Genomic DNA, 23344 nt, shown 5'->3' with positions numbered 1-23344 from the left:
ACCTTCTGTACAAAAAAATTCTTCATTTTGCCATGTTCTGGCGCTAATAACTTTTTCATATTTCAGTGCCTGGAGCTGTGGGTGGTGTCATTTTTTGCGACTTTTGATGACATTTTTAATGTTATCATTTTGACCACTGCACGGCCGTTTGATCACTTTTTATAGAATTTTAAATATTTTTCAAATTGGCAAAAAAGTGGCACTTTCAACTTTGGGGGCTGTTTTCTGTTATGGGGTTAAAAGCTGGGAAAAATCGTTATTATATTTTAGGTCGGACAGCACTCATCTAACCTTAAGCCTGCTTTGCTGCCTGCCACCTCCTGTCGGACCGCCTCCCGTCCAGCCCCGAGGACCTGTCACCGCCATGGTTATTTTAATGCAGCATGTCCTCATTGGATTACGCTACACGGCCAGTGTTCCTCAGTCCTGCCGCCCCCATATTTTCCACCAGGGGGGGGTATCGCCTGAGGTGCGATTCTAAACTCGTTTCATGGATGGTGCGTCGCTGTTTGTGGGTTATATTGAGTGTCCTCGGAAGAACACCTATTCATTAGGCATAGTCAGATGAGGGCTTGTTTTCTGCATAGCTAATGTCATTATTTAACTGCTTGAGGACCTGAGACGGTATAAATCGTCCTCATTAGTGGGCCGTTGCCGCATGAGGACGATTTATGTAGTCTTTGGGATCGTGCTGGCACAAACTCCTGCTGCGGTCAGTGTGATCCGCAGCAGGAGACCAGTTGTTACATAAAGCCTGGTCCCTACTGTGTCTGCTCGACATGGAGATTACTCTGTGCCGGGCACTTTAACACCTTAACTGACACGATTGAGTATGAATGCGGCAGGTAAGGAGACAGACAGACAGACAGACCAGGGTTCCCTTTGTTACTCCCCCGCAGTGTGATCGCGTTTTGTTAGGGGGTTGCCATGGCAGCCAGAGGTCTGACATGTACGGTGGCCTTTGAGGTCCAGTCCAAGACTGGGTGTCAGGCAAAATGTCGGTAAAACACTGACAAGTACAATCCATTGCAGTAAGGACGTACTGCAATGTATTGTATAAGGGATCAATGTATCCCCATTGTAAGTGCCCTAGTAAGACAGTAAAAAATAAATTAAGTTAAAATAAAAATGTAAATGCATAAATAAAATATTTTTAAAAACACGACTAGTTTTCCTATATGCACTTATATATAATATAATTAAAATGACCCCCCTAAAAGCAAAGGAACTAACCAGTAATAGTCCATAACTAATGTGGGAGCAGCGAGTGACCTTGAGGGTTACACCCTGGAGCTCTCATGCCTGATTTAAAAATTTTTATAACTCATTTTTCTCTTCTATTATACAGTTTCATGTTAACCTCTTAAAGGGGTTATCCGGGTTTAAAATTTTTTTTATGGCCTGGCTGGGGAGGGCTATTTAAACATAATAAACATGTACTTACCTCCTCCGGTGCTGCCGATGTCCCGCGCCGCGGCCCGTCTTCTCCGTGCGCCGGTTTCAGTACAAGGGCGCACAGGGAGCTTCCGGCTGGCCGGAAGCTCCCATGCGCACCATCTCCCAGCGCTTACAACGCTGAGAGATAGGGACGGATGGGAGGAGCCGTCCACAACGCGGACCGGAAGCTCCCTGTGCGCGGCTTCCGTGCCCCTGTTTGTTTACAGGGGCACGGATCGAAGTGACCGCGGCGCGGGACATCGGCGGCGCCGGAGGAGGTAAGTACATGTTTATTATGTTTAACTAGCCCTCCCCAGCCCGCCATAAAAAATTTTTTAAACCCGGATAACCCCTTTAACGCCGAAGCCACTTTTCACCTTCCTGACACGGCCCATTCTTTCAAATCTGCCCTGTGTCACTATAAATGGTTATAACTTTGGAACGCTTTAACATATCCAAGTGATATTGAAATTTTCTCGTGACACTTTGTACTTGTCAGTTAAAAAATTTCGGTGGTATGTTTTGCATTTGTTTATGAGAAGATCAGATATTTGGTGAAAATTTGGAAAAACGTAATAATTAACATTCACCGAATGTCTACTTTATGCCTGCATGGTTTTTTATACATACTCTCATTTTTGTAGGATGTTATGGGGCTTTGAACGTCAGGTGCAATTTTTCACATTTTTATAAAAAATGCAAAATCCTGCTATTGAGGGACCTGCTCGGGTTTCAAGTCCCTTTGAGAGGCCTAAATACAAGTAAAATCCCATAAATTACCCCACTATAGAAACTAGACCCCACAACGTATGTAAAACAACTTTTTGAAGTTTGTTAACCCTTTAATTGTTTTACAAGGGTTAAAACAAAATCGGATGCAATTTCAAAATGAAATTTTTTTTTGGCTAAATTAATGTGTTTTTCGTAAAATGTACAAATTCTCAGTGGATAAAATACCAAAACGCTCCACAAAGTTTGATACCCAATCTCTCCTGAGTATAACAATACCCCATATGTGGTGGTTACCTGCTGTATGGGCACACGCCAGGACATTGAAGGGAAGCTGCGCCATTCAGAGCAGATTATGCATTGTCACTTTTTATTGGCTATACAATCTTTATTTTTTTGGGCAATTTGGACATGTAAGGGCTTAATTTTTGCGACATGAGATGCAGTTTACAAATACTTCATTTTAGTGGGTCTGTAGCTTTTTGATGAGATTTTATTAACTCTTTAATAATAATAATAAAATAATGTATGGAGGAAAACAAAATTGTCAATTTTGGGTTTCTTTTTTTTTGTATCTTTTTGGGGATGTACACAGTACACTAAAAATACTATATTATCTTTATTCTGTAGATCACTACGATTACGGTGATACCTCATTTATATCGGTTTTTAATATATTTTTACAATTTTACTGGAAAAAAACGAATATAAAGAAAATCTCATTTGTTTTTGCATCGCCATCTTTTCGGAGATATAACTTTTATATTTTTTGGTTGACAGAGCTGGTCTAGGGCTTATTTTTTACGTGTTGTTGTCCTTTTCAGTGATACCATTTTGGCGCACATAGCTTTTTTTGATCGCTTTTTGGAACATTTTTGTAAAGGGATTTTATGACAAATTTACATTTTGGGGCGAGTTTTTCGGGTTTTGGTTTTTACGGCGTTCACCATACGGGTCCAGTAATGTTTCTGACTATTTGTACAGATTGTTACGGACGCGGCGATAGCAAATATGTGGGGGGGTTTTGGTGATTTTCAGTTCTTTTTTTTTACTTTAATAGATGTGTATAGGGAATGTTTGTATTTAGGGGACATGCTCAGTATGCCACAGCCGGGTCCTGCTAGAAGGCAGGACCTGGCACCCCGGAAGAAGATCACGCAGCCCCGGGCAGTGGCTGTGATCGGAGCCGCGCGGGGGGGGCGGTGTCCGATTCCATTTAACTGCCCCTGACACGCCACAGTCAGTGCGACCGCGGCGTGTTGGGGGTTAACACCTGCAATCGGAGAAATCTCTGATCGCGGTTTTAAAGGCGGGTGTCTGCTATCATATACTGCCGACACCCGCAGCTTCTGGCGCTGAGTGAGCTCAGCTCAGAAGTGCTTATACAGCAGAAAGAAAATTCTCAAAATTAATCCCCCTAGTGATAACACAATAAAGATCATTTTAACCCCATACTTCATGGTATCATAGTTTATATGGTTGAAAAAAGACACATGTCCATCAGTCCATCTAGGCCCTTCTTGAATCTCTATATGAATATCCGCCATAAGTCTTTAAAAAAAAACCAACCAAACCTATACTCTTCTTCCGGCTTCTTTTTCCCTTGCCCCAAAGCTCCGTCTTCTGCTCGGGTGCATCATTGTAACGTGGCGGTGTCACGGCCGCATGACATCATATTGTATGCGCCGTGGGGGCCCTTACACTATGACGTCACGCTGGTTGCGACACCGCCACGTTAAAGTGATGCGTCCGGGCAGGAAGGAGGGGACGGGGAGAAGAAGCCGGACGGTGAGTATAGATTTTTTTTTTTTTATAAGTGGGCCCTGCCCACATTACATTAAAAAGGGACAACTGGGGGTGGACATTTTTATTAAAGGGGGGCCATCTGGGGGGGGGACATACGTGGACATTTAGTTAAAGGGGGTCATCGGCTGTGGACATTTCATTAAAGGGGTGGCATCTGGGATGGACATTTTAGTAATGAGGTGCGGCTGCTGTACATTTTATTAGAGTAGCAGCTGCATTTACTACTCTAGGCCTATATTCCATTCAATACATTTTTTCTATTTTTTTTTTTTTGTAGTAAAATTAGGAGCCTCTGCTTGTACACGAGTATTTACAGTATGAGGGGGAGTTCAGTTACATTGTAAAATTCGTTTTTAAGAACCAGAAATACATTTGAGCATAGACTTTCAGGTTATGATCAAGAGATTTTTTTAGGGTAATATTAAACCCCCTAATGACGTGCGCCGTAATCCCGCCGATCGCTGACGGGAAAGCTGCTAACTGCTTTAAAAAGATGGCGGCACATGGGCACCGCCATCTTGCCGAGGATCGTCGCTCTCCGTGACGTCATCAGGGAGCAGTGATTCGTCACCATGACAGCCTTGGGTGTTCTATCAGCACATTGTAATAAATGATGAGGAAAATCCCCGTATACTGCCATACTGTAGTATTACAGTATATGATAGGATCGATCCGACAACCTAGGGTTAAAGTACCCTAGGGAATCTGAAAAATTAGTAAAAATAATTCCCTATAACTGATATAAATAAACAGTAAAAATCATAAACACATTATATATCCCAATGCCCGTAACCCGTAACAAAAAATAGCAACCAAAGTAAAAAAATGCCACTTTTTTTGCCATTTTGAAAAATATATTAAAATCTATAAAAAGTGATCAAAAGTTATTGGCGCCAGAAGATGGCAAAATCCTGCCCAAAATTTTGTGTTGTAAATGTATGAAAACATTGTAAAACCTATACAAATTTGGTATCCCTATAATCGTACCGACCCAAAGAATAAAGTAGACATGTCATTTTGGGCGCACAGTTAAAACTGTAAGATTCAATAAAATAAAACTGTATGGAATAAAATAAAACGGTGCAAATGCATTTAGAATTTTTTCCCACTTCCCAGTACACGACATGGAATATTAAATACTGGCACTATGAAGTGCAATTTATTACGCAGAAAACAAGTCATCACACAGCTCTTTACTTGTAAAAATAAAAAAGTTATACATTTTTGAAGGTGGGTAGTGAACAATAAAAATGAAAAAAAAGGGCAGTATGGACAAAAATGACGCATATCACTTCTTTTCCCTCTCGGAGCACACACAGCATGCTCTTTGAGAGTGCAGTCACACGTTGCAGTAAAAACTTCATCGTAATTAGTTTTGTGGTGGTTTTAGGTGCAGTTTTGTCAATTTCACAGGTAAAAAACATGAACTGAATGGGTGAATTTGATTTTCAAAGAGAAAGCTGTTCCACAAATTTCATTCATCTGCTAATTTGATGTCTTTCACTTAATACTAATACCACCTAAAACCAACCCAAAATGTGTGTCCGCACCCTGAGGGTATCTTCTTGAGTAACGATATGCTCACATAAATCTTCAGTTTAACCCCTTCCCGCCAATGTCCTTTTTCGTTTTTTGCATTTTCATTTTTATTCCCCACCTTCAAAAATCTATAACTTTTTTTTTTTTTTTCCATTTAAAGATAAATTCCAAATGCAGTGAAATTGGTTAAAAAAAACGCGTTTGTGACATTTTCTTGTGGGCTTGGATGTTCGGATTTAAATGCCCCAAATGACATCTCTACTTTATTCTTTGAGTCAGTACCGTCACGGGGATACCAAATTATAGGTTATATTATAGTATAGGTTTTATAATGTTTATGTTTAATTTACAAAAATTAAAACCTCCTGTACAAAAATAATAATAATAATAATGTGGGTGGGGTCTTTTTTTTGTGACTTTTGATGACGTTTTCAATGCTTTTATTTTTAGGACAGTACACCCTTTTGATCACTTTTGTTTTATTTTTATAGAATTTTTTTATGTTGTTCAAAATGGGAAAAAAGTGCCATTTATATTTATATCAGTTCTAATTTTTTGTTTTTTAATATAATTTTTTCCCCCCCTACTTTTTTTTAAACCCCCCCCCCCCCCCTGTTGTCTGATTGATCCTACCGTATACTGCCATACTAAGCTAATTGCACATTTTAATGAATTGGTTAAAACAACACAGCCGCGGAAGACCCGAGGCTGTCATGGTGACTGATTGCTGCACCCCATGACGTCACGTCGAGCGACAATCTCCACCAAGATTGCGGAGCCCATGCTTGGTGCAATATGCAGCAAAGTCTTACCGGCTATGGAAATGGCTCTCCATGCACCTGCATGACTATTACGTCATGTCAATTGTGGGCGGAAGTCGTCACTATGTTGTGGTTCCGCTCCGTGTTGTCCGGAAGTGTCACGTTACTACGACGACCGGAGTGTATAGAGAATTAGTGCATGCGCACTCGAGTATCAAGTGCCGGCGGCCATCTTGGATTTGGGCAGACCTCTCCCAGCATCGTACCGGGGGCCCCTGCTGCATTCTAGACATTCCGGATAGCCTATATAGGGCCATCGAAGTGACAGAGGTTGTCTCCAGGAACCGGGTGCATATATGTGATATCCAGCAGTTAAGTCACCGCTAGTCTCACTATGCACGGACCGGGGCATTGTCTCGCGGGTTCATCCACCCCGGTCATGTCTCGAGCATACAGGCATTACTCCTGTTTTAATTTTTTTCTATGGTGTACATGGTTTAACGCTTCCTCTAATTTTAAATACTCAAATATATCTTTAATGTTTATGGTGATGACCTCTGACGGGAACCCCTGTACAAGACACCATGAGGTTTTTACCTTTTTTTTTTTTTTTTTTTGTGACCACATCTCCGTTAGGTTCGGGTAGGACGAGGGAATAGGATTGCGATCATCCGTGTGGACATGTTTCAGTTTGTGGGCACCCCCTTGTCCTTCTATGTGGCGTCTATATCCCAGCCAATACTCGCCTCTCCTGGCTTTGCTCTGGGTCCGACGAGGCCGCACGCCTGCTTCCGGACTAGGGCTTGCGTGCGCCGACTCGTCTAGCCTAAAAGGGCCAGCCTCCTCTTGATTAGCGCTGGCTAATCCGGCTCACCCTTATAAGCTGGTACCTTCCTTCACTCGCCGCCAGTTCTTCTCCTAGGATCTCTATAATTTCTATGCCAGGCTTCCCTAAGCCGTTCCTGCAGAAGTTCCCAAACGCTGTGTCTCCAGTGTTCCTGCGTGTTCCTGTCTCCAGCGTTACCAGTGTTCCTCTGTGTTGCTGCCATTCCTGTGTCCTGCTGTACCTTCCAGGGTTCCTGTCCAGTATAGTATATATATCTCACCAGTTAGTCCTCAGTATAGTACATATGTTATATTGTATGGGGAAAAAATATTTTTAAAAAAACTGTTACGGTAAAGCTGTCTATATTGCCACTAGCAGCCAATCCTAGATCATATTTAATTTTTTATATGGGTTTGAAAAAAGTATAGCTTAGCTATTATTAGCTGTATTTCATATATATTGACAAGGACTGAAAGGCATTTCTATAGCGGAATCTGCTGCACTGGGGATCAGTAAGTGTAAGGACTACTTGAACACAGCAGGTGGAAGCATACTCTAAAAGCAGTGATGTAACAACGGTGGAAGGTAAGTGAGAGAGAGGCGCCAGCAAAGCATTATAGGACTTGTGGTTAAACTGCCTCTGTCAGTGCTGTGCATGTGCCCGCTAGGCCCCTCCCATATCTGCTTTTCTGTGACACAGAATAGATGCTGCACAAGCATTAAACTAACAAATAAAAAAGTATTTATAACTCCAGGTTACCATTATGAACTGGATTTTGAAATATTTTAACCTCTATGGGAGATTTTTACATAGTTTTGTGGCATAACCCCTTTAATACTTGCAGCGTGAAAGGAGCCCGCGAGCTGCGATCCCAGTGATACTTTTCCTCCACGATCGTTCCACACGCTGGTCTGCTTATTCAGCACTTTACAGGGGATAATTGCCAAGCGTACTTTTAATTATTCTGGGGAGTAATGGGGCCTTATGACGCTTGGAGAAGCGTTAACGCGACCTCTGACAGTGGAGCAGGCGTACTCCATGTTATGCTCGGATTGAAGAAGGGATACCAAAACTGCGTCTGAAATGAAAATGTTTTCCAGCAGTGACGGCAATTATAGTGATTCGCTTTCCCAAATTGCTAGTTCGACTACAGCATCCACAAGTACTGTGCACCCCCGTTTTGTGGTTCTCATTCAACATGCAGTTATTTAAAGGGGTTTCCCATGGGAAAGGGCCTAACTTGCTGATCATTGGGGGTCTCAGTGCTGAGTCCCTGCAGATCAAGAAAACGTGGTGTCCGACCGACCCCTTGTCATGGTTCTGGCACCTGCTCCTGAATGGAGCCGGTACCAGAAGCAGCTGGTGTCAGCTGTCCCGTGCGCCAAATCGCCCCCCACAAGTGCCCCAGGGCTGCACGGCATCGTCCTTCTGGCAGGACCCCGGCTGTAACACACTGAGCATGCGCAGCACATACATCTGTATTACACTGTATTAGGTGAAGAAGAGCTTGAGCAAGTGATCAGAGCATTGCTTGTTCAACCCAACTTGTTAAAGTAAAAAAAAAAAAAAAGTTTACAACGCATATTAATCCAAATAATTCATTTAATAAAGTTAAAGTCCTCTAAACACAAACATTCCTTATACATATCTAATAAAGTAAAAAAACAGAAAATCACCAAAAAAGAGAAGTAACACAGTATTTGGCAATACCACATATTTGGTATTGCCGCGTCCGTAACAATCTGTACAATAACTCAGAAACGTTATTGGACCAGCTTGGTGAGCGTTGTAAAAACAAAACCCGAAAAACTTGCCAAAATGTACATTTTTCATAAAATCCTTTCACAAAAATGTTCTAAAAAGTGATTAAACCCTTAAGGACGCAGGGTATTTTCGCTCATTTCTCGCTCTCCATCTTCAAAAATCCATAACCTTTTCATTTTTCTGTGTACAGAGCTGTGTGAGGGCTTATTTTGTGCGTAACAAATTTTACTTTCCCATGATGTTATTTATTATTCCCTTCCATGTAGTGGGAAGCTGGAAAAAAATGTGGAAAAATAAAAAACGCGTGTGGGCTCAGTATTTTACGACTTTCGCTCTGTGATCCAAATAACACCTCTACTTTATTCTTTGGTTAGGTACAATCGTGGTGATACCAAATTTATACAGGTTTTATTGCGTTTTAATATATTTTCAAAAATTAAATGAATGTGTAAAAAAAAGAAACATTTTTTTGCCATCTTCTGAGGCTAATAACTTTTTCCTACTTTGGTTTGCGGAGCTGGGATGTGGTGTCATTTTTTGCAAAATGAGCCGACGGTTTCATTGCTACCATTTTCAAGACTGTGCGACATTAAAAAGTTATGGATTTTTGAAGGTGGAGAGCGAGAAATGAGCGAAAAAACCCTGCGTCCTTAAGGGGTTAAACAAGCCTGGGCAGGGAGGTATGACAAGGCATCACTCACGGCGACGGGCCGTTTTGCACAGTCCTGCGCTTCCTCTAGCCGTGAGAGACGCCGGCAGTTGTAACAAGTTAAATACTCAAACCAAAAAAATTTTAATTTCAAAATGGCATATCCAATTTTGTTTTATCCCCTGTAAACAGGGTCAAACAGAGGGGGAGGGTTTGTGAGACACTGAAGGGGTTAACTGTGGATGGGCGGTATGTTTCCCCTAGGTTTTGCTATTATGCAAGGCCTTAGTGCTGAGGTTGGGTGTCCAGCACCTTGGACACAGGTGATGGGAGCAGCCCAATCAGTTTTCTTTTTTTAAACCGCTCAGCAGAGCTGGAAGTGTTGTCTCTCTCTGGAAGGAGGCTGGAGAGCACACAGCCCTGACCTCTGTGCCTGGAGCAGCCAAGTGATTTTGTATAGTGGTGAGTTAGTGAACACCTGTATAGTTAGCACCCTGACGGGTAGGATTTTGTTTGTTTAATGCCTGAATGTAAAGGCTGTTTTATTTTGCTGCTACAATAAACGCAGGCGAGACCTGTTTTGGACTGTACCTTGGTGTCACTGTCTTGAACTGCATCACAGCACCCCGCTACCACGGTCTCTACTGGGCCAAATCTCCCACATATGGTGCTTTGGATTGCGGGCAGTTCAAAAAGACACACACCTGAAAGGCTCGCTACATCCTGCAACATTGCATGGCCTGGGTGAAAGCAGCAGGCAAATTGCAGGATACAGCCAAGATGGAGGACTTTATTAAAGCCATGCTCCAGCAGCAGGAGGAGAGGTCCCGCCAGCAGCAGGAGGAGTCCCAGGCTAATCGACAGCTGCAGCAAGCCATGCTCCAGCAACAGGAGGAGAGATCCCGCCAGCAGCAGGAGGAGGCCAGAGCTAATCGGCAGCAGCAGCAGGAAGAGTCCCAGGCTAATCGACAGCTGCAGCAAGCCATGCTCCAGCAGCAGGAGGAGAGGTCCCGCCAGCAGCAAGCCATGCTCCAGCAGCAGCAGGCAGAGTCCCGAGCCATGTTCCAGCTGATGATGGAAAAGTTTTCTGGCGTTATGGCAGCACCGCAAGCGACGACTACTGAGGGGTCCCATACTGGTCTGCAAGGGTACCCGGTTGTCCAGCGTTCCGCACGGGCTGCAGTGCAGAAGGCTTTACAAAAGATGACGGCGACCGTCGACGTGGAGGCTTATCTCACTGTGTTCGAGCGAGTAGCTGAGCGAGAGGAGTTACCAGCTGAGCAGTGGGCAGATGTCCTGGCACCGTTCCTGACCGGCGAATCGCAGAAGGCCTACTACGACCTGAGTGAAACGGAGGCCCGTGAGTACCCCCAGCTAAAGGCGGAGATTCTGGCTCGTCTTGGGGTCACCGTTCAAGTTCGTTCCAGCCGGGTCCACCAGTGGGCATACTCTGAAAAACTACCCCCGCGCTCCCAAATGCATGACCTGATCCATCTTGTCCGGAAGTGGCTACAACCCGATGACTGCACCCCAGCACAGATGGTCGAGAGAGTGGTTCTTGACAAGTTCACCCGTTCTCTGCCCTCTCGGCTCCAGCGGTGGGTTGGACAGGCCGGTCCCACAAATGCTGAGGAACTCGTGTCCCTAGTAGAGAGATATCGGGCTACGGAGGATCTTCTACTTATCCCTCCCACACGAAGCAGTGCCAGTGACAAGGCCATTAAACCATCTGGTAAGACTGCTACTGCAGAAAAAGGGAAACAGGTCAGGTTGGGATGGGGTACACTGGGGGGCTTGGATACACAGAAACCCAGTGAGGCTCGTGACCGAGGTCATAGCCGTATCCAGTGCTGGCGATGCCATGAAATGGGCCATATTGCTGCCAACTGTCCCCTGTCAGTGGAGCCAATGGACTGCAACCAGACCCGGCGAATGTCACTGTTTGCCCGGCCGGTTCTGGCTGCCGAGTCAGTCACGGATGCAGAACCCCAAGTGTGTATGGTCACAATCGGTGGTCACACGGTGGAAGCCTTGCTAGACTCAGGGAGTCTGGTTACCCTGGTGCGGGGAACTTTGGTTGATCCTGGACTGTACAGTGGGCGTAAAGTGGGAGTGTTGTGTATACATGGGGACACTCGCGAATATCCCACTGCTGTCATCAACCTACATACACCTTGTGGTACTATTACCCATGAAGTGGGGGTGGTGGGGACCCTGTTTCATGAGGCTATTATCGGCAGAGACTTACCGGTGTTTTGGGACCTCTGGAGACGAAGACCCACCTCAGGTGCTGTTGCAGATAATGGACGTCAGGTATGTCCGGCCTTGGCCCCTGAACCCTTTGAGGCCGATGTACCCACACCAGCAGTAGGGGTGACCCCATGTGATGAATTCTCTCCCCTAGAGGTCCTAGCTGGTGAGGTCGAGGGCCACGAGGAGGTGGCCGACATGCCGGACCTTGAGATTTCCCGTGAGAATTTTGGGGCTGCACAGCTACAGGACCCTACCTTGTTTAAAGCACGGGAGAATGTTAAGGTGATAAATGGGGTACTCCAAATACCAGGGGCTGACAAAATATACCCCCGAATGGTGATTGTTGGGGAGCTGTTATACAGGGTCGACCAGATACGGGGTGAGGAGGTTGAGCAACTTGTAGTACCCCAATCTCACCGTAGGCTGGTGCTAGATTTGGCACATAAACATGTGCTGGGAGGGCACTTAGGTGCTGAGAAGACCCGGGAGAGGATCCTGCAGAGATTTTTCTGGCCCGGGGTGTGGGAGGAGGTAAACCGGTATTGTAGCTCCTGCCCTGAGTGTCAACTTACTGCCCCGGTGTCCCACTTCAGGAGTCCTTTGGTCCCGCTACCAATCATAGAGGTGCCATTTGAACGGATTGCAATGGATCTGGTTGGCCCGATAGTCAAATCCTCAAGGGGGCACCAATACATCCTGGTTATCCTGGACTACGCTACGCGGTATCCCGAGGCGATTCCATTAAGGAACACCTCCTCCAAAAATATTGCTAGGGAGCTGTTCCAGGTATTCTCACGCACAGGCCTCCCCAAGGAAATCTTGACTGACCAGGGTACCCCATTCATGTCTAGGGTAATGAAGGAGATGTGTAAGTTACTGCAGGTTAAACAGCTCCGCACCTCTGTGTATCATCCTCAGACAGATGGCCTAGTCGAGAGGTTTAACAAGACCTTGAAGGGGATGCTAAAGAGGGTGGTCAGCAAGGATGGGAAGGACTGGGATTGTTTTTGCCCTATTTGATGTTTGCCATACGTGAAGTTCCCCAGTCCTCCACGGGTTTCTCACCCTTTGAGCTGTTATATGGCCGTTCCCCACGTGGGCTTTTGGATATAGCCAAGGAGACCTGGGAACAGGAGAGGACCCCCCACCGTAGTGTGATAGAACACGTCTCCCTTATGCAGGACCGCATAGCGGCGGTAATGCCCCTTGTAAAGGAGCACATGACAAGGGCACAAGAGGCCCAGTCTAGGGTCTACAATAGGTCAGCCAGACTCGGGACCTTTAACCCAGGCGACAGAGTGCTAGTTCTGGTGCCCACCGTTGAGAGCAAGTTCTTGGCAAAATGGCAAGGACCATATGAGGTCATGGAGAAAGTGGGGGAGGTTAACTACAAGGTATCTCAGCCAGGGAGGAGGAAACCCGAACAGATATACCACGTGAACCTCCTAAAGCCATGGAGGGAAAGAGAGTCCCTGATAGCCGTGGGAGTAGAAAAAGCGTCTGTCCCCAAGAAGGTGACACCGGAGGTAGGTGTACCCGATGCCAAGGTGCCTGAAGTACAGATCCCGGAGTCCCTCTCCAGGGCCCAGATTCAGGAAGCGAAGGAGTTTGTGCTCCGAAATGTGGATGTGTTCTCTAAGTTACCGGGACGTACTTCAGTCATCAAGCATGACATCGTAACCGAACCCCACATCCGGGTACACCAAAAACCCTACCGGGTCCCGGAAGCGCGCCGGAAAGCCATATCCGAAGAAGTCAGGCAGATGTTAGACCTGGGGGTTATCGAGGAGTCTAAAAGTGACTGGTCGAGTCCTATTGTGTTGATTCCCAAACCTGATGGTTCCCTACGGTTCTGCAATGACTTTAGGAAGTTGAACGAGGTGTCCAAATTTGATTCTTATCCCATGCCCAGGGTTGACGAGTTGATAGAACGACTTGGACAGGCTAGGTTCTTCTCCACCCTTGACCTGACGAAAGGGTATTGGCAGGTACCCCTTACTGACAGGGCCAAAGAGAAGACCGCTTTTGTTACTCCTGATGGGCTTTTTCAGTACGTGGTACTCCCCTTTGGGCTACATGGGGCTCCCGCCACATTCCAGAGGTTAATGGATCTCGTGCTAAAACCTCACCGGAGATATGCCTCGGCCTATCTGGATGACATCATAGTTTATAGTAACGATTGGGAGAGTCACCTGGCCAAGGTGCAAGCAGTGGTAGACTCCCTGAGGGCAGCAGGGTTGACAGCGAACCCCCAAAAATGTGCTCTGGGTCTGGAAGAGGCCCGTTACCTGGGGTACCGTATTGGGCGAGGTGTCATCAAACCCCAAGTAAATAAAGTGGAGGCGATCCAGCAGTGGCCACGACCTATGAGCAAGAAGCAAGTGAGGGCTTTCCTAGGCATAGTGGGCTATTATCGCCGATTTATCCCCGATTTTGCTACCATAGCGGCACCCCTGACTGACCTGACCAAGGGTAGCAGGGCGGTGATGGTAAAGTGGAGTGAAGAGGCTGAGGGGGCGTTTCAGCGACTTAAGACGGTTTTGTGCAAGGGACCGGTACTGGTCACCCCTGACTTCACCAAGACCTTTATTGTGCAGACTGACGCTTCTGACGTGGGCTTAGGGGCTGTCCTGTCCCAAGTAGTTGAGGGTGAGGAACATCCCGTGACATTCCTGAGCCGCAAGCTCACACCTCCTGAGAAGAACTACAGTATAGTTGAGAGGGAGTGCTTGGCGATCAAATGGGCTCTGGAATCCCTGAGGTATTACTTGATAGGGCGACAGTTTACACTAGTGACCGATCACTCTCCCCTCACCTGGATGAGTCAGGCCAAAGAGAGGAACGCCAGGGTCACAAGGTGGTTCCTAATGTTGCAGAATTTCAAATTCACGGTAGAACATCGAGCGGGAAAGCTGCATGGGAATGCCGATGCCCTATCCCGTACCCACTGTCTGATGGCCAAAAGTGTTCGCCCCCACAGGGTCAAACAGAGGGGGAGGGTATGTGAGACACTGAAGGGGTTAACTGTGGATGGGCGGTATGTTTCCCCTAGGTTTTGCTATTATGCAAGGCCTTAGTGCTGAGGTTGGGTGTCCAGCTCCTTGGACACAGGTGATGGGAGCAGCCCAATCAGTTTTCTTTTTTTAAACCGCTCAGCAGAGCTGGAAGTGTTGTCTCTCTCTGGAAGGAGGCTGGAGAGCACACAGCCCTGACCTCTGTGCCTGGAGCAGCCAAGTGATTTTGTATAGTGGTGAGTTAGTGAACACCTGTATAGTTAGCACCCTGACGGGTAGGATTTTGTTTGTTTAATGCCTGAATGTAAAGGCTGTTTTATTTTGCTGCTACAATAAACGCAGGCGAGACCTGTTTTGGACTGTACCTTGGTGTCACTGTCTTGAACTGCATCACAGCACCCCGCTACCACGGTCTCTACTGGGCCAAATCTCCCACAGGTTTAATGAACTTCATGAAAGTTGTTTTACATATGTAGGGGTGTAGCTTCTATAATGGGGTCATTTATGGGGTTTTGCTTTTTATTTTTTTAGTCAAATTTTATTTTTATTAATTTTTATAAACTTGTACAAAAACACACAACAATTATCCATTTCAGATGGTTTTACTTTTATTTAGACCTTTTAAAGTGACTTGAAATCTGAGCAGGTCCCGCAAAAGCAATGGTTTTTTTTTTTTTAATGAAAATGTGAACAATTGCACCTAAAGTTAAAATCCCTATAACATCTTATGCATAAAGAACCATGGAGCCCTAAAGCAGACACTTGCTTAATGTTGGTTATAAAGTTTTTTTTGCTGTTATGACTATGTATGGAAAAATTAGGACATTTTTCAGTTTCAAAAATCGACTTTTTCCAAATTTTCACCAGTTTTTTTTTTTTATAAATAAACGCCACACATATCAACAAAATTTTTCAATTAACATGAAGTACTATGTGTCACGGGAAAACAATTTCAAAATCACTTTGATATGTTAAAGCATTCCGAAGTTATAACCACTTATAGTGACACAGGGCAGATTTGAAAAAATGGGCTGTGTCAAGAAGGTGAAAAGTGTACACAAGAGGTGGACCAGTACTGCCCAACTGTAACCACTGATCAAAACATGCCAAAATATATAATCAAAAGCCACAAAAAGAACAGAGGCATGAAAAATAGATCAAGCAAATAGTATCTTTATTAATAGAAAAATACACCACAAAACATGCTTAAAAACCTTTAAAAATTGTGAACGAAGTCACAAATGAATGACATCTTCGGGAAAGTGCTCAACACATGATAATGTGCACTGTTCCCGGAACTCCAGCTCCCCCTACTGGCCACAATATAGTATACAACAATGTACAGAAATAAATATTATCAATGGTGAGCTAATCAAATCTTTAGATAAGTCCATACAAATGCAGGATAACAACAAAAAGTGGGGTGAAACACAATAATGGATGGACACATAATTCAAGGATCAGCACAGAACCATGTACAAATAAGAAAGTTGTATACCTAAATGCTCAGGCCATGAGAGCGGGGTGCTGGGGATAGATGCCCCACGCGTATCGCTACCTCGTGGTAGCTTCCTCAGGGGTAATCTGTTGGTGTGATGCAAGCTTCTTTTAAACTTCCTGTGTTGACCGGAAGTACTATGTGTGCCCATTAAATCAGTCCATATGGAAACAGTGATGCCTGCATAGTGCACATTTGACCGGAAGTACTAGGTGCGCCATTAAATCAGTCCGTGTGGAAACAGTGATGCCTGCACAGTACACATTTGGATTGCTGTGACATGATAGTACCTAGCTCATGTGCAATGAATGAGTTTCACACATATGTATCAGTCACAGATAAGAGTAAGGGCGCATACATGGACCAAGATACAGGGAATTATAGGTGCTTTTAAAATATGCACATCAAATTAGGATGAAGTGTTAATGACAAAATTAAATCCTCTAACGCGGCTCTAAAAATTGTGTATGCACATACACCAATAAAATCTCCTGGAAACAAATTAATGAATGATGATAAGTGAATAAATAAATAAATAATGAGCACACTCGCAGACATCCACCTCATGGGCCCATGAGCCATTCACACCATAAACACTCCATTCATACCACACAAATATAATCATAAAGTGTGAACCCTACCATAGTGTGAAAAATTCATATCTAAATTATATGTATTATTGAGTAAAGAGTTTTATCAGTAAAACATGAAAGTGCTGGTGCTTCTTAAAGTTATAAAGTGCTAATTTATTATGTATATAATGGATCACATATTGAGGGCCCTTGATATTAGCAGTCAAGGGCAAACCATTTTTGTATATGCTCTTAAAGAGCGGGAGCTTGAAAAATATTTTTTAGGAATAAATTATAAACTATTATCAATGTCTATAGTAATGAATCATAATATAAATTAAACTGGAAGAACCATGCGCTGAGAAGTAGATAGATGGATGGAGAACCAATAGGAGAAAATTCGATCATGGATGCGAAGATAAATCCCATTTTTCTGAGACAACCAGTACAAGAGAAGAAGATCATAGGCCAAATCTAAACTGGTGGGAAGTAAGGACATCTAGTAAACAAGGGATTACAAAATAATAGAAATACCCAACCTGTATTAATTTAAGCATGCGCCAAAAACTATTGAGGCAGTGGGCGGTAAGCCCCGCCCAGTGCACAAAGTTGTGAAATGTGACCCCAGATTGTGAAGTGTGAGTGTATATTCTCACCTGTAAGGGAATACTTACTAACCCTTAGTCAAGAAAACACATGACAAAAATTTAAAAGAAAAATTGCATAACCCGTAGGGGTGACAAAGAACACACAAATTGTACAGGAATATGGCTCACCATTGATAATATTTATTTCTGTACATTGTTGTATACTATATTGTGGCCAGAAGGGGGAGCTGGAGTTCAGGGAACAGTGCACATTATCATGTGTTGAGCACTTTCCGAGGATGTCATTCATTTGTGACTTCTTTCACAATTTTTAAAGGTTTTTAAGCATGTTTTGTGGTGTATTTTTCTATTAATAAAGATACTATTTGCTTGATCTATTTTTCATGCCTCTGTTCTTTTTGTGACTTAGGAAGGTGAAAAGTGGCTTCAGCATTAAGGGGTTAAATATGGGATTAAAGTGTACAAATTGGGCAAAAGCGGTATAGGCTGCACCTTTGCCTTCTAAATATATGAAGCCAAAGACCGCAATATAACCCCCCCCCCCCCCCCCACTATGCCCCAGTGCCATAGGATGTAGTGGCAAAATAGTGTGGGACTTGATGTGGCCTCTGTTAAATAAAGGCCATCTATAACTCCCTTTGTGTACAAGCACCTACATTCTGCTGCTACAGGGGTTTGTGGGACAGTCCGGTGGATAGGGCCTAACTTGCCTAACCCCTTTAACCTGCAAAACAGAGGAGAAATCAAAGTGTCCATCCAACAGGAGGTAGAACAGCAAGAAGGAGTTCAGGTCCATCTTTTCTTCGAGGAACTAACTTTCAAGAGGAGTTAAAGCTCAATGTCAGATCCATCCGTAGCAGGAGTAGAAGATGTTGGATTTTAGAAATCATAGGAATATCTGTCCCAATTTCTTGGTCTGGTGTGTTAACAGCAAGTGGAATGGGAAGGCCTATGCAGAGGCTTTTTCCAGGAGGGTATTACTACTCCTCTTGCTCCTCTACATTGCAGTACATAGTAGATAGACTAGACAGCAGTAGTCTAGGGAAATCTTGTACTGCTTTCCATATCAGAGACTGATTTGGGCAAGCCCCTGATTCTGAAATTGACTCTTTTGGGACCTGTTTCCAAGGTTTTGAAGCTTGAGTGGAGACTCTTCAAGTTGAGCAAAGAGGTCCACTGTACAGTCACCATTTTGATTAACAGCAGTTTCTGTTTTTCATGGTTTCAAGGCCATTTTTTTATTCTTCTCTGCTTTGGCAGAGAGGTTACCTTGAAACTCTCTGGAATGTAAAATCAGCGCATACTGAGTAAAAAAACAGATGGATAACTGATGGCACAAACTGTTTTCTATGGATGACATATGGTCTTGATTTTTATCAAAAAATTGCTTAGCAGTTTGCATTCTACTATCCGCTTAAATAACATAAGATATATAAACTGATATATACGAACACTATTCCAATTCCATTGAAATCAATGGGTAAAAAACGTATCTGAAATTCACCTGTTTTAAATGTAAGATTAGATTATATTATAAACCATTGCATTACTATTGGGTCACATACTGTTTTGTGCTGCAGATTTCTGTACTAAAATCTGGTTGGGTTGTGCAATGAAGGGGTTAAGCGCATCCTTTCCAATTTTGTGACATTTTGTGTAATTGATATATCAAAGAAAGAAACTTATGACACTTTTTTTTAAATAAATTGCAGGTGGCTATGGTGCATTTTAATTGGATATTTTAGGCAAGATCTCTGGTACTCATGGCTACCTATAACCTGGCAAATGAAAGACTGCATATCCTGGAGGAGATTGAGAGAGAAATAGCTGCTATCTTATCAAATGCAGGTAATTTGGTGAAAGGAAAATTAATATTTTATAATCTTTCCAAAGTTTTATGTATTTTCTTTTAACAAACTCACACGCACACATATGTATATCTAATGCATTCTTGATGACATTTCATTCCTTTTTATGAAATAGTGTAATGTGAACTACCGTATATACTCGTGTATAAGCCGAGTTTTTCAGCACAAAAAATGTGCTGAAAAACGTCCCCTCGGCTTATACACGAGTCACAACGAGTTAAAAAACACTTAAAAATAATAAACTTATATACTCGCCCTCCGGTGGCCCCGATCTGCAGCGCTGCTCCCCCGATGTCCTCTTCTGGCTTCCCGGCGCCTCTGCTGCCTCCTGTACATCGCGCCCGGGAAACAGCAATGGCGGCGCCCAGCGCGATGTACAGAGGACGGGCGCGGAAGCCAGAAGAGGACCCGCGCGGACATCGGGGGAGCAGTGCTGCAGATCGGGGCCACCGGAGGGTGAGTATATAAGTTTATTATTATTTTTTTTAATGCTGGGCTGTATACTAATGGGAGCAGGCTGGGCTGGCCTGGGCTGTATACTACTGGGGGCGGGCTGGGCTGTATACTACTGGGGGCAGGCTGGGCTCTGCTGTATACTACTGGGGGCAAGCTGGGCAGTGCTGTATACTACTGGGGGCAAGCTGGGCAGTGCTGTATACTACTGGGGGCAAGCTGGGCAGTGCTGTATACTACTGGGGGCAAGCTGGGCAGTGCTGTATACTACTGGGGGCAAGCTGGGCAGTGCTGTATACTACTGGGGGCAAGCTGGGCAGTGCTGTATACTACTGGGGGCAAGCTGGGCAGTGCTGTATACTACTGGGGGCAAGCTGGGCAGTGCTGTATACTACTGGGGGCAAGCTGGGCAGTGCTGTATACTACTGGGGGCAGGCTATATACTATAGGGCAGTGGTGGCGAACCTATGGCACTGGTGCCAGAGGTGGCACTCAGAGCCCTTTCTGTGGGCACCCAGGCCATCACCAGAGATGAGTCCAGGTATCTTCCTGCAGTCCCTGACAGCCCAGGACTTGCTGTGCACAGAGGTATTTTAAAGTGACAGCTCTACCTGGAACTATTTTCTGCTTTATTGTTGTCCTCAGAGTGCTGGTATCAATGAAAACTGTGACAGAGAAGGGAGTATAAATCGCAAATTAAATCTCTGTGTTGGCACTTTGCGATAAATAAGCGGGTCTTTGTTGTAGTTTGGGCACTCGGCCTCTAAAAGGTTTGCCATCACTGCTATAGGGGGCTGGCTGGCTATATACTGGGGGGGGGGGGGGTCTGTGACCAATCCATTTCCCACCCTCGGCTTATACTCGAGTCAATAGGTTTTCCCAGTTTTTGGTGGTAAAATTAGGGGTCTCTGTTTATACTCGAGTATATATGGTAACTGCTTGTTGCCTATTAATAGATATTAATAGCTGAAATGTAAGTGATACCAGGATTCTAAGGTTTAATCAGCTAAATTCTGAAAACATCATTTAGTGTAGGAATGCCCTTCACAAAAAGTTTAATCCGTGTTTTCTTTTTTTTGCCAAGGCAGCTACATATCTCCCATGCAATGCAGTAGTTATACAGAGTTGTATGATGGCCATATTTGGGTTGGATGTGCTAGCTCAGACAGGGAAAATATGCAAAGTTTTCCAGAATGGGATAAAGAAAACCACACCTCTTTTAGCTACCTTGTAAGGCAGCTCCCTTGACATCAAGCATGACCTACAAGAGGCATTATAACATAATGTGGTATTAAAACCCCCCTAGTGGAGCATCCATGGCCAGAAGATTCCACATGGTCTACATGGTGGCCTTAATTGTCAGTCTCCATAGAACTCTTACTTCCCGACCCTAGTCTCAAGCCTCTCCACCAGCCAAAACAGTCCCCTACCCCAGGGGTCAGGAACCTTTTTTGGCTGCGAGAGCCATGAACGCCACAAATTTAAAAATGTTATTCCGGAAGAGTCGTACCATGTGTACATGCCCCCCAGTAGATAGGTAGTCCCAGTGTCACGGGTGTCCCTGCTATCTAGGTCTTGGATCGCAGGTATGCCCATGCCCCTCTCTGTAGCGGCGCCCCTTTCCGAGCTCACTCAACCCACCACTTTCCGTCTCCCATCCTGGCTGGCCAGCACGTGCGCCGTCACTCGCGGATTTAAAGTGGCACTGTCCACTTTCGCTGTACCTATAAGGACCGGGGGCTACCAGATAGGTAGCAACAGCACATGCCCCCAGTATATAAGTATCTGCAGCACATACTCCTGTTACATAGGTAGCCACAGCGCATACTCCTCTTACATAGGTAGCCACAGCACATACTCCCAGTAGAAAGGTAGCCACAGAACATGCCCTCCAGTAGATAGGTAGTCACAGCAAAAAAAAACGAGTCTTCACTTACCAGCTTCTCATCGCTCTTCTCTTCTCTTTGACCCAGGCGATGGTGCCTGGGTCATACAAAGGATGTAGGCTGCGGTAACATAACTGCCTGTGTTCAGTGATCAGCTTAAGAGACACACAGCAGCCATCACTATGTATTAAAGATCTGTCCGAGAGACAGATGCAGCCAACAAAAGAGACTTATCTGGCTCCCGAGCCATAGGTTCCCTGTCCCTGCCCTACCCTGTACTGAGGAGACCCAATCAGGTTGAAACAGTGCTGTCTACAGTTGGGAATCTATTTTTCTGGAATAGATATACTGGTTTGGTTTTAATCCTGCATCATGTCATAAGGCCTCCCTTGACATCATGCTTGATGTCAAGGGAGCTGCCTTATAAGGTAGCTAAAAGAGGCGTGGTTTTCCTTATCCCATCCTGGAAAACTTTGCATATTTTCTCAGAATCCCCCTAGTGGAGCAGTCTATAAGACTCCACACTCTTAATTGGCTATCTCCGAAAGGAGAACTCTTACTTCCCGACCCTAGCCTTGACAGAAAAGTCTTTCAATAGATCAGCTAGAGAAAGGTCATTGATGTTGATGCCATCAAATCTCAGTTGAGCCAGAGAAAGGCGAATACTATATTGCAATCCTATCATAAAAATCAACATTTGTTGGCATTTAATCAACAAAATATTGACACTGGGAAGTTTTTAACTAAAGATATCTTATCAGTGCGTAAATTGATCCAGTTGTGTGGGGACATGTATCTTTATTTTTACACATTTTTTTTGCTTTTTGTGGGGTTGTTTTTTGTATTTTTTGGGTGCATGTTTTAAATTTCTGCCAGTGGCTTAAAAAGTTAACTGGAGGGTGTGTCTGCTGCATTGTTCCTAAATGATCTTTCCAAGATGTTTTCTTTAGTTTTTTTTACTTTTTTAGAGACTTTTAGGTGAAAAATGAAGTACAACTGACCCCATGCTTAGTTCTATAAATGCACCTAAAGAGGCACAAAAATTAAAAAAAAAAACCCTGCAAAACTGAGACCAAGAAAAAAGACATGCATTACAAAAACATATAGCCCTGCTAAAGTAAGCAAATGATACATGCCAATGAGTGCAAAATATTATACTCCTCAAGTAGGGGTGCATTGAAAAGTAAATTCAGTGGAAACTGGTTTATTACTAGTAATGGTTTTCATAACGGTCTGTCGACCTTGTGGCTTGGGCTGGTGTTCACAGTACTAATGTGCGATGACCAAAAAAAACACTTTTGAAGGCTATTTACTTATGGCAAATTCTAACTGAAAACATGGTTATCCTACAGTGGGCATGGATAGTATTCAGACTCCTTTTAAATTTATTGTACACTGTGTACCCCATCTTGACACAAAAAAGCAGATGTAGATATTTTGGTCATAAGTATTTAGACCATTTGCTCTCAAGTACACAGATGGAGCAGCACAGCGATGATGGTCGCTCTGTAGCTGTAGGGGAGCAGGATGCCAGCCTCACAGGTAAAACTTAGGGAATCACAAAACAATTGAGGCAGCACATCCGTATGAAAAAATGCTGTTTATTCTCCCAAGCCTGCGGTGCGACGTTTCAGCCCCTCAATGGAGCATTACCATTTTTATTAACACAGATAGGCCTTA

At 44.2% G+C, this 23344-nt stretch overlaps 1 protein-coding gene across 3 annotated transcripts in view; it reads left to right on the top strand.

Annotated features, from left to right (window-relative positions):
* The window catches only part of MED11 (mediator complex subunit 11), a 94181-nt gene that overhangs the window by 3527 nt on the left and 67310 nt on the right, over nt 1-23344 (top strand). For all 3 annotated transcript variants that reach the window (XM_072113872.1, XM_072113871.1, XM_072113870.1), the window contains exon 2: nt 19170-19305. In XM_072113872.1, coding sequence (XP_071969973.1) covers nt 19221-19305 — 85 coding nt within the window. In that variant the 5' untranslated portion in view covers nt 19170-19220. The remainder of the gene's footprint in view (nt 1-19169; nt 19306-23344) is intronic.

The sequence above is a fragment of the Engystomops pustulosus genome, chromosome 1 (assembly GCF_040894005.1).
Source record: "Engystomops pustulosus chromosome 1, aEngPut4.maternal, whole genome shotgun sequence".
Lineage (NCBI taxonomy): Eukaryota > Metazoa > Chordata > Amphibia > Anura > Leptodactylidae > Engystomops > Engystomops pustulosus.
The sequence above is the reverse complement of the archived record's forward strand: the minus strand, read 5'-3'. Positions and strand labels throughout refer to the sequence as shown.